Consider the following 13288-nt stretch of genomic DNA (forward strand, 5'->3'; position numbering starts at 1 on the left):
GACATTGATTTCGATCAGTCAGCTTCGGATACATCAGTAGGCACTAAAGATGCTGATCCAAATTTAACGATACCTTTGGCAGTACACAAGCCTAATGATGACTTGTTTTGGCTGTACATGTCCGGTTTCGATCCTAAAGCCACTGAGGAGGATATACGCAAATTAGTACAACGAAACCAGGACACTAATGAGACTATCGAAGTGCACAAGTTAGTTCCCAAAGGCAAAAAATCTTGACGAACTTTCCTTTGTGTCATTCAAAGTCGGAGTTGGTATGCAGTTTAAATCTCTTTCGTTACAAACATCAACCTGGCAGAAGGGAATTACTTTCCGGGAATTCGAGTTTAAAGCACGATCAACTTTTCACTTTCAACCCGCTAAGTAATAGTGATTCAACGGCAGACTCGCGATCCAGTCCGCTTAGATGCGCTAACTCAACTTCATATTCTCCATTGATACATGATAGCACTGTTTTAAACAACTCAAGTAACCCTTCGAATGGATCTGTATCAATATATTATCAAAACGTACGTGGTCTGCGCACCAAAACAAATGAACTTTTTTCGTCTCTTTCTGCCTCCGACTACGATGTCATTGTTCTTACAGAAACCTGGCTAAACGAGAATATACTTGATGCAGAACTCACTGACCAGTATATCATTTACCGATGTGATCGCAACAATTTTACAAGCCGGTATCTTCGAGGTGGCGGTGTTCTGATTGCAATTAAGAAAGGCAATCAGAGCAGTATCATGACTGTCCAAGGAGCGAATTGTCTTGAGCAGATAGCGGTTCGTATTACGTGCGGAGGCATTTCGTTTGTTATTTGTGCTGTTTATTTACCACCGAACTCCGAACCCTCTTTATATGAGCAACATGCAGCCTGTGTGAATGAGCTCTCTAATAAACTAACTGATCGTGATAGAATTGTAGTAGTAGGTGATTATAATTTACCAATGTTGCGTTGGAGTTTTGACGAGGAAGTTGGAAGTTTTCTTCCTAATAACGCATCTTCAGAACAAGAATTGTTATTAGTTGAATCCATGATCGCTACAGGATTGCAACAAATTAACAATTTGACGAATTTAAACGGAAAACTTTTAGATTTGGCATTTGTTAGTTGCTCCACTGACTGTGAAATTTTTGAACCGCCCTTACCTTTGATGAAACTGGATCAGCACCACTACCCTTTTGTTCTCACAATTCAAGCTTCATACACTTTATTGACGAATGACAATGCAGACTTTTATTATGACTTCAATCAGTGCGATTATCAACTACTGAATGCAGAAATCTCTCGTGTAAATTGGATGGATATACTCAGACAGGGCGCTTTGGATGATGCAGTAGACTTGTTTTATCGTGAATTAGATTTTATTTTTCAAAATCTCGTGCCGCGTAGGAGACGCGTGTGCAACTCGAACAACAAGCGGCCTTGGTGGAATGATGAGCTGCGCAACCTTCGAAATCGGTTAAGAAAGGCTCGTAGAAGATTTTTTCGGACAAAAAGTGAAGGAGACAAACTGTTGGTGCGTGAATTAGAGCATCAGTTTGAATCATTGAACGTATCGTGTTTTCGACTCTACGTTTCTCGACTGGAGAACAGTTTTAAGGAGGACCCGAAACAGTTCTGGTCTTATCTGCGAAGTAAAAAGTCTTCCCGAGGATTCCCAGAAAGCATCTACTATCGAAACCAATCTTCAACAACATCTATTGACTCAGCCAATCTATTCTCGTCTTTCTTTCAAAGCGTGTTAAGTAACAACTCACCACCTTTGTCAGAATCTTACTTGAATAGTCTACCGTTGTATAATGTGAATCTACCCGCTGCTGTTTTCACCCAAGACGACGTGCATAATAATCTACGATTAGTTGATGGATTAAAGGGACCGGGCTCGGACGGCCTTCCGCCATCTTTTGTAAAGAAATGCTCATCTGCTTTGGCCTTGCCGGCATCTCTTATTTTTAATCGTTCTCTCGCTGAAGGCTATTTTCCTGCGAAATGGAAAGAAGCTGTAATAGTACCAGTTCACAAATCCGGAAACATACATGACGTCACGAACTACAGAGGCATTTCTATCCTTAGTTGCCTTCCAAAAGTTTTCGAGCGTATGCTGTTGGACATTATTTACCCGTCAGTAAAGCACATCCTCACAACCGATCAGCACGGCTTTGTCAAAAAACGATCAACTACTACGAATCTAATGAGCTACGTTTCTACTCTGATTGACAAGCTTGAAAAACGACAACAAGTTGATGCGGTGTATTTCGATTTTTCTAAAGCTTTCGATTGTGTTCCTCATGTACTCGCTGTTGAAAAATTGAGACGAAATGGATTCCCTGACTGGATAACAAACTGGATTCTTTCGTATCTTACAGATCGTAGTGCTTCAGTTCGAGTCGGAACTGTACATTCTGATCCTTTCGATATTACATCAGGTGTTCCACAAAGGAGTCATCTCGGACCACTTCTGTTTGTGCTGTTTGTGAATGATCTTTGCAATGAACTGTCGTCGTTTAAAGTAATGTATGCCGATGATTTAAAAATTTACCGAATCATCACAAGCCTTGTAGATTGTTGTGCGCTACAAATGGACATTGAATGTGTCATAGATTGGTGTAATAGAAACGGCATGAGTGTTAATGTTAATAAATGTAATACCATAACATTTTCACGAGTTCAGTCTCCAATTTTATTTGAATACTCAATGATGGCGAATCCAGTCAAAAGAGTTTCTTCGGTAAAAGATTTAGGCGTAGTTCTCGACCGTAAGTTACGCTTCACCGAACCGCTTTCGATGGTTATTGCTAAAGCTTTTGCCGTCCTGGGACTTATCAAACGCAACACTAAAGACTTTAACGACGTTTATTGTCTCAAGGCTGTTTACATTGCTCTAGTGCGCAGTATTCTAGAATACGGAGTTGTAATCTGGGCTCCATACCACAACGTTCACATCGACCGGATCGAACGAGTGCAGAAATGTTTTGTCCGATTCGCTCTTCGAAGACTTCCTTGGCTTAATCGGCTTCAGCTACCACGTTACGAAGATCGCTGTGTTCTCATCAACTTACCCACGCTGCAAAACCGGCGAATATTTCATCAACGACTTTTCGTTTTTGATTTGCTTAATAATAACATCGACTGCCCCACACTTCTGGCAAGGATTCATATCAATGTTCCGGGAAGATCTTTGCGAAGAATGGACTTCATACGACGATCAGCTCATCGCACACAGTATGGACAAAATAATCCAATGGATGTTTGCTGTAATCAATTCAATAGAGTTTATCATCTGTTTGATTTTACTATGAACAAAGACACATTTAAATCGAAAATATTGTTAAGTTAATGTTTTTAGACTAGATAGATAATAATAAGTCTGTGCGATAGTTTTTACTCTAATTGAAGACAAATAAAAAAATAATAATAAAGTTTTGATATTTTCGGTTACATGTTTGACTACATCACATAAAATCCAATAAAGCTACCGCTTGTTTGGCAGCCTTGATGAGCCGATTTTATTTCTCTCTCATGTTTCGTTACGTTACCAGGCAGAAATGGTGCCGCCATAGAAACGTACTTACGATTACAAAAATAACATTCACTTAATTTTTATCGCATCTAAACTAAATTATCTAGACATTGTCAGGATAGATTTTTGATCCATGCTTTTGAAGGCGAGATATTCAATGAACAAGTTGAAAGTTGCCGTTTTCAGCTACGCAACTCTTTCTTCAGAAAAAAGACTGTTCCGACCGCTAAAGTCAAACAATCATCCTGAAAATTTCACAGAATAATGTAAACTAAATTTCTTAGAGATTGTCTGTTGGGTTTTTTGATATTCGTCACGGTTTCTGAGAAAATCAGATTTGAAGCGTGAAAAAAGCTCTTTAAAACGCCCTAAACACACTAGCCTCAGCCCTTAATTGGTATACTCTGATCTTGTGTCATGCAAGCTCGGAATTCCATGTTATGTCGTTTCCCCATGAGAAATTGACAACTACCTCTGGATAAATTTTGAGTGCTTAAGATTAATTTCTAATTTATATTAGATGAACTCTATTGATAAGGAGAAATAGTTTATCGCTTCAACCGAAATCGCAGAATGGTAGAGAAAGTTAACGCTAAAAAACTGCTTGCATAAAAAACTTGAACACAAGCTTGGCGAAGAGAAGCTTAATTATCGAAATCGCAAGTATGTACAAATATATAATTGCATATATTTGGGATAATGGTGTAATATCGTCGGTCATAAAACAAATGCAAATCAAGACAAATGATGTTCGGTGTTGGTTCGGATTGATTGACCTTTTTGATTGTAGATCATTAGAAATTTTGGTTGCCTTGTTCCACATCAACGGCTCGAACAACCCCATGGGGCTGATCCTTGTAGTTTTGTCGTGAATACGACTTACTTTACTATGGGGTGCCTTTTCAAAATTTACCCTATGAGAGAGTGATAAGTTTTTGATCGTGAATATCTATTGTTGTATCTAATGAATCAACATAATTCTTGCGACATGCCATCGGAAATATGATCACAATTTTATGATAAAATTTTCAGTTTTGTGACATAGTCTCAAATAATTCAAAATTAAACTTTTCTGAAATGTTTGGTATAAACGAGTATCAAAGAGGATAATTCATAAGGCGCGTTTGCCTTTCTCGTATTTTCATAGCTCATAGCTCAGTGATCTGTGAAAGGATTTATATAATCTAACTACCAATAGAATCGAAATTTTTCAATATAGTCTCGAACACTTTCAGCGGTCTCACCGTACACAAATATTAAAACTTTTCTTGAGCTACATCTTGCACATTAATAGTTGTAATAATGTGATAGATTTGGACGAGCTAAATTTTCATTCTAGCTACGAATAATGTTTTGTAAATAATAACTCCTTTAATGAAATACACACAAAAATGGACCAAAGCCGTACGTACAGTCGCGTACTAGTTTTGCATTTTCGTCATTTTATGTTTCTATATTGTCTTCGATTAGAGTTAACCTTTCGCACAGACTTTGGCTATAAAACTAAACACTAATGTTAACATAGTAATATTTTTGATTTTAACATGTCTATGCTAATATTTAAGTCAAATAGATGATATACGCTGTTGAAACACTGGCAACAAATATCCAAGGGATTGCTCTGACCATACTGTGTGCGATGAAATGAGCGTCTAAGAAAATCCGTTTTTGGCAATGATATTCCTGGAACGTTAAAGTTAATTCTTCCAAGTATCACGGGGCGACGGGTGTTATCAGTCAGTAGATCAAAAACGAAGAATCTTTGTAGATGTACTCGTCTATTTTGCAGAGTTGGTAGATTGATGATTGCCCAGCGATGCTCGTAACGTGGTAATTGAAGATGATTCTGCCAAGGTAGTCGTTGAAGAGCAAATCAGACGAAACACTTTTGGACGCTTTCGATCCGGTCGATGTGAACATCATGATGCGGAGTCCAAATTGTAACTCCATATTCCAAAATACTTTATTCTAGGGCGACGTAAATAGTTTTTAGGCAATACACATCGTTAAAATCTTGAGTGTTGCGTTTAATGAGTTAAAAAATTGCAAAGTTTTTCGCAGTAACAAAAGCAAACTGTTCGATGAAGCGGAGCTTGCGATCGAGAATGATGTCGTCATGCCGTTTCTATCACACCAGTCTGAACCCTCTAAATGTCCATTTGTAGAGTACAACAATCCAAAAGACTTGTGATGATGCGATAGAGTTTGAGATCATCTGCATACATTACTTTAAATGACGACAATACACGACTAAGTTTATTAACGAATAGAACGAAGAGAAGTGGGCCGAGATGACTCCCTTGCGGATTAAAATTGTCATCTGTTTTATCCGAAAGGCCTGGTTAAAACACCAGAAATTGTAAGACCCATTCTGAAAAACTTCAAAATTCTACCCGTCAAATTATATGAGAATGATATGCAAAATTCTTCTATATGAATTGCAAGAAATGCTGCAAACAGTTTTCATGAAAACAAGTTGACAATTTAAAGTCGCATTAAGGGCTTCGGCAACAGGACGTCAATGCGAACTGCTCGACGAAGGATTTTCAATAATTTTGGCGTTTCAAATGAATTATTACCTACAAGTCAATTTGCACCCTCTCATTCTGCTACTAAAGCAGATTGCGATAGTACCCAGCCGACGCCGTTCTATTGATCAAATGTCATCATAGACACACATCATAAATGTCTGCAGAGTGTTGTGTCGTGTGCCTGTTTGCTGTTCTGGTCGAGGTTCAATACAAGAAATTGCGTCTGAATTTGTGTTTAATGTTCCTTTTTGCCTTTTTCTATAGAAAGGTATTAGAATTGATGGGATAACCGACTGTCGAACAGAGCCTCGGAGACGTTATATAACATTCGACTCAGTTCGACGAGATCGGAAAATGCTTGTGTATGCAAGCATTTTTCGATGATATTTTTATCGCTCTATTTTTTCGGAGTTCGTTTGAAAGCTACTATCGGGTCATTGATCAAATTCGAAGATCAAATGGCTGTGACTTCTGGTTCCGGAGATATAATGGTATAAATGGCGTAATCGATAAAACGTGTTGTTTTTTACCGCGCATGTTTCTCGGAGATGGCTTAACGGATTTAAGCAAGTTTAAGCCCGTTTGAAAGCTGGGAAAAGCGACTATCGAACAGAGCCTCGGAGACTCATAGTGTTATATAACATTCGTCTCAGTTCGACGAGATAGGAAAATGCCTGTGTGTGCACGCACTTTTCGATGATATTTTTATCGCTCTATTTTCTCAGAGTTCGTTTGAAAGCTACCGCGCAAGTTTCTCGGAGATGGCTGAACCGATTTTAACAAGCTTAGGCTAGTTTGAAAACTACTATTCAGCCATTGATCAAGTTCGAAGATCAAATGACTGCGACTTCTGCTTCCGGAGATATTATTATATAAGTGGCGTTGGTTTTTACCGTTCTTATGTAAGGGTGCCAATATTTTGGGATCACATGTAATTTCGTAAAGCGCTAGTGCTCAAAAGTTTAAGCACCTCGAAAAAAGTCCTCATGTAAAATTTGAGCTAAATCCGAAAAAAATGGGTTAGGGGTATATTTTTTATATTTTTATTAAATAATTGGTGACACTAATTTAGGCTCATATTTGACACCAATTGATTCAGATTGAATCGAGTAGTTCACAAAAGCATTGTTCAGTGTTTATATCACATAGTAGGCTAATTCTCTAACTCAAACTGAGAATTTTCGATTTTGAAAAAGCGCCATAGGGGGAAGTATATGAAAGTTCCGAAACCGAAAAAAAAATTATGCCAAAAATTTAAACATTGCGTGAAACGTCGAGATTTAGTGTTATCTCAAAAAAATTTTTTTTGAAAAAATCTACTTTCTAGGGCTTTTTTATATGTCCCAGAAAGTCGATTTAAAAAAAAACTACAAGGATCAGCCCCATGGGGTTGTTCGAGCCATTGAGCCTTGTTCCACACAAGGCAACCAAAATTTCTAATGATCGACATTTTTAATTAATTGTCACACTTTTGAATCCGCAAATGCAAGAGAGTCTGCTTAGATTGATCTTTATTAGGAACCAACACCGAACACGCGAACCCAGAGTATAGACTCTATTTGTCGTGATTTGTATTTGTTTTGTAGCCCACGAAATTACATCAATAGCCCAAATGTATGCAATTATATGTTTGGACTTGCTTGCGATACGGATATCGATATTTAAGCTTTGTTCCGCCAAGCTTGTGTTCAAGTTTTTTTATAGCGTTACTATACCATTACTACCATTCTGCGATTTCGGTTGAAGCGATAAACTTTTTCTCATTATCAATCGAGTTCATCTTATATAAATTAGAAATTAATCATATGCACTCAAAATTTACCCTGGGGTAGTTGTCAATTTCTCAGACGAAACGACATAACATAGAATTTCATCCGACCTTGCACGACACAAGATCAGAGCATACCAATTAAAGCTTCAAATCGTTTCATGGTACTTTTTGTCTTGCTTTCTAGCAACAACCTACCTTTAGCATGCTACACGTTGGACTGAAACGTTAGCTATAATTTTGCTTATATATATAGCTTCGCGTGCTTCCAACAGCTTCGTTTGTGCATCGATTGACCAATCAGAGCGATGCTTTCCCTTTGATATATCGCTTACTCCTTCAAAACCGTCGACTATGGCAGGGAAATCCAGTATACCGGAGATTTTTTGCAGACAAAATAGGACACTGCTAGCTATTAATCAACATTTCAATGATATACAATTAAAAATACATGGCTATGAACATTCAAATCAATAGGTAGAAATATTTTCAATCAAATGGTGACATAATATTAATAATTGATACAAAATTGACTGAGCTGTAATTGTTCAAAACCTGACCACATTTCTACGTGTATTTTTTTTGAGTTTCTAATTTGCACCCCTATATAGAAAACAAAAATGTGTTCCACATTAAAATTTCATGTACCCGCCCCCTATAATAATATTTCAAGTAAGATTTTTTAGATTAGCATCACTCTTCTCATACAAATAGGTAACGCAAATGTCTTGGTTGAAAAAACTGCCTACTATGTGATATAAACACTGAACAATGCTTTTGTGAACTACTCGATTCAATCTTAATCAATTGGTGTCAAATATGAGCCTAAATTAGTGTCACAAATTATTTAATAAAAGGATAAAAAAAAATATTTTTATGAGATTGTTTTGAAGAAAGAGAAAGGCATTATCACACCACTAGGTGGATTAAGAAGGGTCTTTGTACTTGATTTCGAATTCAAGTTCTTCTAGGGCAGTCATTCCCAGATGGGTCATTCCCAAATGGGTATCGACCCCCAATACGTGGCAACACAGGGTAGCGCTTAAGACAATTTGCTTCGCTGCCGCAGTGGTAAGATGAGTTTGGGAGTCACTGTTCTAGAGCAAGTTTCTAATGTAAAAGTTTTCGGTTTAAACCATTTTCTGTCGAAGCTACATGAGTGGTTTGTGATCCGCGTGTATTTCAAAATGAGCTCCGTAAATGTACGGTCTAAAATGTTTTGTTGCCCAAACGATGGCTAACAATTCTTTTTCAGTAGCAAAATTGTTATATTCTGCTTCATTCAAAGTGCAATAGGGTGTTCTTTACCGTCTTCAATTTTCTAGGAAAAGACTGCTTCGAGTGAGTACGTGGCAACACAGGGTAGCGCTTAAGACAATTTGCTTCGCTGCCGCAGTGGTAAGATGAGTTTGGGAGTCACTGTTCTAGAGCAAGTTTCTAATGTAAAAGTTTTCGGTTTAAACCATTTTCTGTCGAAGCTACATGAGTGGTTTGTGATCCGCGTGTATTTCAAAATGAGCTCCGTAAATGTACGGTCTAAAATGTTTTGTTGCCCAAACGATGGCTAACAATTCTTTTTCAGTAGCAAAATTGTTATATTCTGCTTCATTCAAAGTGCAATAGGGTGTTCTTTACCGTCTTCAATTTTCTAGGAAAAGACTGCTTCGAGTGAGTAGTCGCTTGCGTCAGTTTCGATTGTTTATTGTTGAAATCAGGATATTTTAAAATGGGGTGGGTTCTCAGTAATCGTTGACGATCATTGTAGCAGTTGATGAATTGTTCGTTATGAATAGTTTTGTCGTCATTTTCCAAACATTTGGTTAAGAGTTTAGTTAGCTTCGCGAAGTCACAAATAGATATCCTGTAATATCCAAGCAAACCTTGGAATCTTTTGATTTGAGTGATGGTCTTTGGAATCGGCCAGATAATATTTTTTTTCAATTTTATTCGAATTTTGTCTAATGCCGTCCCAGGTCATTATATGGCCTTAAAACTCACATTCCTTCTGAAGGAACTCATATTTGTTTATCGATTCGAAGAATTGTCTCATATTGTCTACGACCACCCTGAAGCTACATCCCTTGTCAGGTAGTCGAACTCCACTACTTATTGTTCCCGATATACATAGCCTCAGTAGGTCAACTATGAAGCAGTGACCTCATCAATTCGCGATCGGATTCAATCAGCGATCACACTACCACATGCTGAGTCTTCGATTTTACGGTTGGAGTTCGATGGCCCTCGATCGTGCTTACATGTTGTATTAGTACCGTCCCGAAATGCACTAGAGCAACAAGTAACCCCATGCGGGTAATTTTATATGTAGATTTAAGAAGATATAAAATAAATGTTATGTAGTGTGTTAATTAAAATAAATTATGTGGTTTTGAAGCAACGTATAGTGTGTAAATAATCTTTCATACTAAACCCTAAGTGCATGTTCTTGGATTTGAGTTTTCGCCGGCTGGAAAACACGATGTTGGGATGCTAAGTTTGTCCACGCTATTGCTATTGAAGTTCCTGGTAAGCTGAATACTCAGGAACCCGACATTTTGGTCCTTCGAACCGGATTAGGATCCGGACGGACTTTGGAAACGCGCAGTCGGTGCTAGGGGTATTCGACGCTTGGCTACCTTATCCTATTCAGCTCATACTGCCATTGTATAGGCAAATCGGATTCAAACAATTCGGCGAACAATGGAGTATCAATCATCTTGAATTGTATCATTGTATAGTTGGAATTCATCTTAACATCACGTTTGGCTTGGATGAAAGTGCATGAAAGACTACAACTATAATTCCTTGCTGCGTTCGGATGATTATTACGACGGTTACTTTTATCAGTTCGGAAGTATTTATTGGATCGTTCAACTGATTGGAACCTGAACAGGAGCAACATCCTGTTTTGTAAGGTAAATATTACATGTTCAGGTATATGTCCGGTCGAAGTTTGCATGCTGTAATACTATCGATTTTTTTCGATGCCTGGAACAATCTACTACACACTGCTGGAGCCAGCCACTATTGGAAGCATCAGCCATAGCTAAGGGTTGATTGGAATCACCGCCACCGTCTGCATGTTAACAGCAGCGTTTTGCATGACCTAACCTGGAAGCGTCAAAATATTTTTCTCCAGGTTAGTTCATGAACAGTATACGACCACCGATGTCTAGGTTTCAGAGAAATACACAATTAGTGATTCTATTTTTTGTACTTTCGACTGTATCTCACCAAGCCCTGACAAACGTTGTTGAATTGCGTTTACTGAGCGTACTTTTGGTCATTGAAACAACTTCAGTTGGATCCGTTATTAGTTTTGTGTGGTGAGTGATCGCAGTATATACCCAGCCGAAGCTGGCCTTTCTCTTGGTACTAAATATTCGTTTTCCCATCACCTTGCCGTATCTTGCCTGACCCGGGCTACTGTGTGAACGAAGAGCCATGCCAGCAGCAACAACATCAACCACAAAGAAGCCACCGTCGCTGAAACTGCTGACTACCAAGTTGAAGGATGTTCAATCTTCGTTCGACGATATTTGGAATTTCGAAGAAGTTTTCAAGGAAGACGCAACTAATACCCAGATAGAGGTACGACTGGAGAAGCTCGATAAACTGTGGGAGAAATTTAGCGACATTCTCATTGAGCTAAAATCACACGACGATTATGTGGCGAAAGGTGACGACTATGAAAACCAGCGGTTTGATTTCAGCGATCGATATTACAAGGCTAAATCATTTTTAATGGATCGAACCAAGGCGAGGCAAGACACTCCTGTTATGGAGCAATCGATGCGAGTTGGTGATACGACGATGCAAGGTGTGGACCACGTGTGGCTACCGCAAATAAAACTACAAACCTTCAACGGTGATATCGACGAATGGTTAGGCTTTCGTGATCTCTTCACTTCACTTATTCATTGGAAGACCGACTTGCCAGAGGTGGAAAAGTTTCACTACCTGAAGGGGTGTTTGCAGGATGAGCCTAAGGCTCTAATTGAGTCACTACAAATCACTCGCGCCAATTACCAGGTGGCGTGCGAAATGCTGTTAAAGCGTTATAATAACAGCAATCAGTTGAAAAAGCGTCAAATCCAATCGCCAAGTTTAACAAGGGAATCGGTTGCCGATCTTCATTCGTTATTGGAAGGCTTCCAGAGGATAGTTCAGACGCTTGCTCAAATCGTACAGCCTAACGATTATAAGGATCTATTGCTGATAAACTTACTTTCGGTTCGGTTAGATCCAGTTACGCGTAGAGGATGGGAGGAACATTCTTCAATTAGAGACCAGGATTCATTAACAGATTTAACGGAGTTTCTTCATCGGAGGATACAAATACTGGAGTCGCTACCACCTAGATCCGCTGACACTAGGGGTGGTCAGCTACAACAGCCAGGGAAGCAGAAACCATTTACAGTCAAAAAGTTTCAACACGGTTCAATTAACAAACAATAATTGCGTGGCGTGCAATGCCAGTCATCCACTCTATCAGTGCGTAAAATTCCAGGGAATGTCAGTTTCTGAGAGAGATAAATTGCTGCGTAACAATTCCCTCTGCCGAAATTGCTTTAGACAAGGACACCACGCAAAGGATTGCCAATCAAAATATTCCTGTCGCACCATACGCTGGTTTGCTTTAGAAAGAGCGATAACTCCAAGAATTCATCGGGTAATCAATGTGGTAACATTTCCGTCTCAGAGGATAATCCGACGTTCACTACTCCGACCTCGTTATCATCTTCACAAGTAGCTAACATGGCAGCCTCATTGGTTGGATCCGCGCATCGTCAATCATCACAGGTTTTGCTGGCAACAGCAGTTGTAATAGTTGAAGATGATTGTGGTAATCAATTCCCTGTGCGCTCTCTACTTGACTCGGGGTCAGAGAGCAATTTTATAGCAGAGCGTTTAAGTCAACGTCTCAGGGTGGAACGAGATAAGGTGGAAATCTCGATATTAGGAATTAGTCAACGAACTAATAAAGTGGAGCAGCGAATAAAGGCTACTGTGCTGTCACGATTTTCGGATTTCTCCCGAACAATGAGTTTCTTGGTACTTCCCAAGGTGACAGTAAACTTACCAGCTGTAACTATAAACAGTATTGGGTGGCCAATTCCTAAATGGATTGAGTTGGCAGATCCGGCCTTTACGGTATCTCAAGTAATTGACATCGTGTTAGGAATCGAATCGTTTTTTGAGTATTTCGAGACCGGTCAAAAATTACTCTGGGAGAGCGTCTACCATCACTCAATGAATCTGTGTTTGGATGGGTTGTCTGCGGTGGTTCGTCGTTGCCTGAACAGACTTCCAATATTGCTTGCAATGTTTCTTCCACGCAAAGGTTAGAGGATTTGCTGACACGTTTTTTGAGCTGCGAAGAACTGGAATCCAGTAGGAATTACTCACCAGAAGAAGCGCGCTGTGAGCAGTTATTTAAAACCACTGTTCAACGCGAA

The 13288-nt window shown here is 39.0% G+C and overlaps 1 protein-coding gene across 1 annotated transcript; it reads left to right on the forward strand.

Moving 5' to 3' along the window:
* Positions 1-11273: 11273 nt before the first annotated feature.
* LOC131428886 (uncharacterized) lies at positions 11274-12287 on the forward strand. Its single transcript, XM_058592947.1, has one exon. It carries the CDS (start codon positions 11274-11276, stop codon positions 12285-12287), a length of 1014 nt encoding a protein of 337 aa, XP_058448930.1.
* Positions 12288-13288: the final 1001 nt, after the last annotated feature.

Source organism: Malaya genurostris, chromosome 2 (assembly GCF_030247185.1).
Source record: "Malaya genurostris strain Urasoe2022 chromosome 2, Malgen_1.1, whole genome shotgun sequence".
Classification (NCBI taxonomy): Eukaryota; Metazoa; Arthropoda; class Insecta; order Diptera; family Culicidae; genus Malaya; species Malaya genurostris.

What these genes read in the sequence shown, in the direction of transcription:
- LOC131428886 (XM_058592947.1), top strand. Translation starts at nt 11,274, where the DNA reads ATGCCAGCAGCAACAACATCAACCACAAAGAAGCCACCGTCGCTGAAA.